At 47.9% G+C, this 6,000-nt stretch overlaps 1 protein-coding gene across 1 annotated transcript in view; it reads right to left on the minus strand.

Moving 5' to 3' along the window:
* Positions 1-4,896, minus strand: part of Papss2 (3'-phosphoadenosine 5'-phosphosulfate synthase 2) — a 73,415-nt gene extending 68,519 nt beyond the window's left edge. Inside the window, exon 1 of the mRNA XM_051199652.1 lies at positions 4,738-4,896. Within this exon, the coding sequence (XP_051055609.1) occupies positions 4,738-4,764 (27 nt within the window). The 5' untranslated portion in view covers positions 4,765-4,896. The remainder of the gene's footprint in view (positions 1-4,737) is intronic.
* Between the last annotated feature and the right edge of the window lie 1,104 nt (positions 4,897-6,000).

Below are 6,000 nucleotides of genomic sequence, written 5' to 3' on the forward strand. Positions count from 1 at the left end.
CTCTGACTACACTCTCACATACATCTCTAATAAACCTCCTCCTCTACCATATCTAGGAGCAGCCATGTTCCTTTCATGTTTCCTTTCCTTTTTAATTTTTTTTTCATTCATTAGCCTTCTACAGATAATAACTAAAAGTGCTTGTTATAGTAATTAAAAACAGAATCTAGCTATAGAAAGAAACTACCAGGCTGAAATCTGGAACAAAGTGGGAACCCAAAGAGCAAGTTTGTGGACACTTTTTTCCTTATGGGGCATATTTGCTTAAGGGACATATTTGCACTAATTGCAGCAGCCTCATTAGTAGAAACAGAACAGAAATCAAAGTGTAGGACACAGGCATAAGACCCCGTCCCTGTTATGCATGGCTTCTAAGAGTCGTGCCCTGAAAATAAGGGCGAGCCAGAATAAAGCCACCTTCTAGCCCTCCGAGGACAGCAATGCTGGTGTATGAAGGGCGTGTTGTCAAGGTTACATCCACAAGGTAGGTCTTAGGTACAAACTCTAATTCATACTATTTGGGTGGTACTTCAAAACGAGTGAGGTTATGTCCTAATGAATGCAGACCAGGAGTGAAGGCAGGATCAAAAGCAAGTCCTTCCTGGAAAAGGGTACACAGCCTCAAAATATCCTGGGAAATAATTTTTAGGGGGCAATAACGACAAATCCCTAGTCAAAAATAAGCAAACACGTAAAAATAAAAAGGGTCCATCATGATCCTGTCCTTTTTAAGGGAAGATTCTACTAAAAATGCATATTTTAAGTTGAGTCCCTGATGAATTTTGTAGTTGTGAATTCAGTCGTTCAGTCTACATGGCTCAGGCACTTTATGTGGGCCAAGCAGTGTTGCGGTGCTGGGCACATTGCTGTCTCTTCTGTCACAAGAACAAATCGCCTGGGCACTAAAGGTCTGTGGACCTGCCATCCTATTAAAGCTTATTTACCTTGACTTTCTGAGGTCTCTAAGGAGTTCCAAACACAGTCTAATGGGTACCCTTAGTGTGTAGTGGCAGATTTTGAAATAAACAGAAGTCTCTTAGGGCTGAAGTTGACATCACCTACTCCTTCCTCAGAATCTCATTCCCCATGGTTCCATGGTTGAGCTAAGCCTAATTATACCTGAAGAAAACCATGGAGCCATGCATACTAGCAGGAAGGCGATAAAAGACAAAGATAGCTAGCTCAGAGACATAAACCTCAAGGGTAAATATCTCTAAGTTTGTGAAGGTCCAAGCAGGTAACCTATTATTGAGAATCATAGCATGAACTGGAAAACATTTTTTTTAAAGGTACATCTGGAAATAGTCAAAGGCAGAGGAAGGGTGGAGGAGAGTTAGACCAATATTTAGTTATGCGTGGTCTGCTTGTCTTCTCCAGTGTGCTAGCAAAACATATCAGCAGCGAGACATTTGGGTTCCTGAAGTGTGTTTGCCTGTCTACCCAGGTTTTCACAGTGAGTATTCAAACTGTCACCTCCATACGCCTGCACTTGTTTTCTCTTATTAAACATCCTAGTAGTTGTCATTTACTCAGCCCCCAGTAACCCGTGCTTTCTTAGTTATGCCAAACCACAGCAGTACAGTGTAATAATAATAACGATAGGAGTCAGCCACCACGCCTCTAATCCCAGCATTCAGGAAGTGAAGCTGAGAGGGTTGGGAGTTTAAGACCAGCCTAGGCTACACCATAAGATGGAGTCTCAAATGGTAAGAATAATCGACCCACTCTTATCCCATTTTACACATGAGAAGACAATAGTGAGAAGGTCATCTCCCGAAGCAGGTGCAGAAGAGTGTGAGTGTTAGTTTTACCGGTTCAACAGACCTGAAGTTAAACCGTGCTCTGCCCACATTTCTCCTCTCCTGGAGGTGAGGCTCAGTAACTTTCCAAGGTGTGGGGTGCTGTGGGGATGAGGGGAAGCCCAGTGCATTGGAGCGCTCAGCTATAGAAGAGTGGCTGTGCCCTCCAAGCAGAGATGTTTCATCTGCACATTCATGTCTTGACTTAGGCAATGCCTTCAACTGCTTTTAAAAGTAACTACTTCCAAGGAAATAAAGCACCAATTTTAGAATAATGAAAATGCAGAACATTGCTAGAGCCACCGAGAGCCCTGGGGGTTTTAGTTCCCCTCCCATGCATTCACAACACCTACTTGGTTCACCCTTTAGGAAACAACATAATAGCTCAGTCGTAATTTTCAGTTGCCTGTCTCCAGAACATCATAACGTAATCTGTGCAAGAGGAGAGACCCTGGCTTGGCTTTCCCTTCTTTGCTGACCTCTCAGACAGCCTGCCTTTCTTTCTCCAGGTTATCTGTATATTCAGGGGACAGGGCTGGAGATTAGCCAGGACTGGAGTTAAGGCCAGAAGCAAGATGTGATTGGCATCTGTTTCTTTGTTTCCATGGTAAAGATGGCTGACACAGAAGGGGTGGGCGACTTTCCTTAATTAAAAGAACATTGATTTTTTTTAAGAGCTTATGAATCATCTTCATGCACTCTTTCATTTAGTCTTTACCATTTACTGGCCCTAGAATGGTATGATGTAGAAGACTATATTCACATAGTAAATAGGCAGAGACTTTGAGGAAAAGAAATCTTGTTGTTGGCAAAAGTTTGCTAATGCAATATTCAGGTTACTTCGTTACATCCTTACTAGTCATCAGCCCCTGTCTTCCACCAAGTTTTCACACTCACCACCATCAGGCACACAGAAGGGGCCCCACAAATGTCTGAAGTTATTGGGGTGGCTTCTGTATAAATCAACTGACCAGGCAGAAAGCAACATAAAGGTCTCTTCAAGTCTATGAAGGAAAGCCCTTCTCTAGGCTGCCTTCTGAAATGGCAAGACTTACTTCCTAAGTAACGGATGAGTTCAGAGGTCAAGTGTGGGGAAAGTTTTGTTTTGTTCTGTAAGGTGTCAAAACCCAGTTTGAGTTAACATTGACAGTTTGAGCAGTTTCACATGCACCCACAGCTAGCCTGTGACGGGACTAACAGCAAATCCTGGGCCATGTGGGAATTTGGGATAGCTGTTGGAAAATAATTGTTAGGCTAAGGGAAAGTTGGGAAATTCTGCTTAGTTAGCTCTTAGGGTATTAAATGGTCACTGTCTCAGAGTGAAGAAGAAAGTAGAAGGAGGAGAAGCACAGCAACGTAAAATAAACGGAAAGAAGTTTCAAATCGTGTAAACACAAAAATCAAACGATGGGACGGTTCTCCGATTGCTCCCTGGAAACTGCAGACTCCAGAATGGATTTTAAGGCCCTGCCCTGCGCCCTGTACTTCACGGGCTCTCCCTAACTGGAGGTGTGAAAAGGAGAGTTCACTTTCTGACTGACACTTGACAAAGTTTCTCCCAGGAATGGGGAGTTCTTGATGCAAGGGAGCAGGCAAGACTAAAATTCCACCAACATTAAAAAACCGACGGCTACAGCAGAATACAGCACTTGGCACCTAACAAGACTTTGATCCAGCGACATGGGAGCACAAGCCCTAGTCATAAAACATACTACATACATCACTGAGGGTCCCTCTACTTTGAAATTACCCACTAGAGGCAGCTGGATTGTCACACCCCAAATGATGCCACCTTCCTCCTGGACACTCTCCCTGGGCCAGTGTGCCCCCCCCCCCCCCCCGCAGAACACAGAGCACTCTATTGTCTGGTTGTCAACTCCAGTTCCTGTTGTCCAGCCCGCAGCAACACTCTGCTCCTCCAAGTACACTCATGAGTAGCAGATAATAATAACCATTTATTGAACACCTACTACATGACAAGAATATGTTTAATTATTTGAGAGGACTTCCCATTTACTCACAGCCACAATCATTGGAGGCGTTCAATGTGGTGGTTAGTGGCCAGTGTTCAGCAGCGGGTTAACTGGGTGGGATTTTATTTAAGGCTTGTGGACCACATCTGAGGTGACCCAAATACTCTCTGGAAGGTTTCTTCTAACTCAGAGCCTATGATTGCTTCTGCTTTCCCTCCACTTTTATTGGAGTACAGTGTCATTTTTAAAAATGCAGACTTTAAAAGAGCCAGAGTTGTTACGAGGAGAGAAACTTTAGTATACCCTCATCTTTCCCATGAAAAGGGGAACTGCCAGATTCGCTGTGAAGGAAACTGCAGCCTCTGGAAACCCTCCCCTCGTCTTCCTTATCAACCCGAGCTCCCTCTCCCCATCGCATGCCAACAGGGAGACAATCACGCTAGAGGGTTAAAGCCTACCGGTATGGAAATGCAATTTCCTCCAGTTAGCCTTGATAATTGCAGTTCTATGAAAGTCTATCATTAGTCCACTCTAAGAAGGGTCCCAAAGTTAGAAGCACCCCGGTGACTGTCGCTGACGTGTGGCCAGAGATCAGACCTGGCAGAAGCTCAGCCCACCACCACCCACCCTGCGCGCGCGGAGGTCCTGTGGAAGACAGGGAGGGTGGACAGAGACTGGAGGAAGAAGGGACTTTCCTCGTATCGGGTCCTATTTTCCGGGCAGGACCCACTTCGCAAGCTCAGGAGGGCTCTGGCGGGCAGGGATCGGAGGTTCCCAGCGGTACCCGGCAGCCAGGGGCTCCCGGAGCGCGGCCCGGGGAGGGGAAGGCGGGCTTAGCCCCACGTCCCTGCATGTCACCGGGCACCCGTGTCTTCCCTCCCGGCTCCGGAGCCTCCCGGGGAGGGCGGGACCCACTGAGGCTCCCGGGCAGGAGGGGAGGGCCAGGCAGGCGGCTGGCAGCCTACCGTCTTCTGCTTCTTGACCCCCGACATGCTGCGGCTGTGGCGGAGCCTGGGTCCAGGGCGCAGAGACGCGGATGGCGGCGGTGGCTGCCGGGTTCCAGGGAAGGAGGTATAAAAAGGCTCCTCAGACACGTCGCACTTCCCTTGACCGGCCCCCTTCTCCTACTCCTCCTCCCGCCGCTCTCCTCTCCGCCCCGTCGGCTCCGCCAGCAGCGCCCAGCCCCGGGGACCCGGCAGCCGCCAGGGCGGGGTTCCCGTTGGCGTCCCGCCAGCCCAGGTCTAGGACAAGCTTTGGACCCTGGGAGCATCTTTCACAGCTCACTCCATCACGCATCCTACAAGAATCCCCGGGACTCCGGAGTGTACGGAGTTAAGGGCGAGCACTTTTGAGGCCACCAGGCTCGCTGTTGTGGAACTAAGATCACCAGAGCCTATGCTGCACTTAAACCTCCTGGATGCTTACTCTGCACTCCCCTGAACCGTGCCCTATTCCTCGTGTGCCACCATCCTGTCCTGGCTTCGGGCAGCTTGTCCTTTCTCTCTATTCGGCAAATGAGGTTACTGAGATATTTAGACTTTCCCTGGATTATATTCCAAGAGAGGGCATTCAAACCTGGTGCGAAGTGTGACACCCCCCCCCCCCAGCACCATTACAGAAAAAAGAACAGAAAACCCGAAGTCCCTGAATTAATTGCACTGCACTAATTTGGTCCTGGCTTTGTGGGAAGGGGTTCTTGTCCAGCTCACAGTGTCACAGGCCCATCAGTGGACTTACTGTTACAAGTCACAAAAAAGTCAAGTCTGCAGACCTGGAGGCTGGACAGTGGGAGCCTTGAACCAAGCTGCTGTCCATTCCAAACATTTCCCTGCAGTAGCATTTCTGCCGGTAGGACGGGCTCAGAGGAGGAAACCGTACCAGTTGAAAAGGATGATGGCTTTTAGGTTTTGTGAGATGCTACTCTCTGGAAGAACCCAGGTATCGGGTCGAGTAATTCAGAGAGAAACTATGTTGACCAGCACCTTTGGGAGCAGTCCCTAGGTTTCATACTATGACTCCCTGCCTGAGGACACAAACAGGCCTATAGAACAGTTACCTCAAAGGAACCAAGAAGACGCGACCCCCCCCCCCCTGTTTCTCTAACCCCTCCTTCTGCGAAAGAAGATTTCTCCAGAGGTGAGGGATGGAATTTTTCTTTTATACCCAATTTACTTCTAAAAGATGGTCAGTTTTCTTTACATCTGGGGACCCCTTTCCACATGGGAAAA

Source organism: Phodopus roborovskii, unplaced genomic scaffold, assembly GCF_943737965.1.
Source record: "Phodopus roborovskii unplaced genomic scaffold, PHOROB, whole genome shotgun sequence".
Lineage (NCBI taxonomy): Eukaryota > Metazoa > Chordata > Mammalia > Rodentia > Cricetidae > Phodopus > Phodopus roborovskii.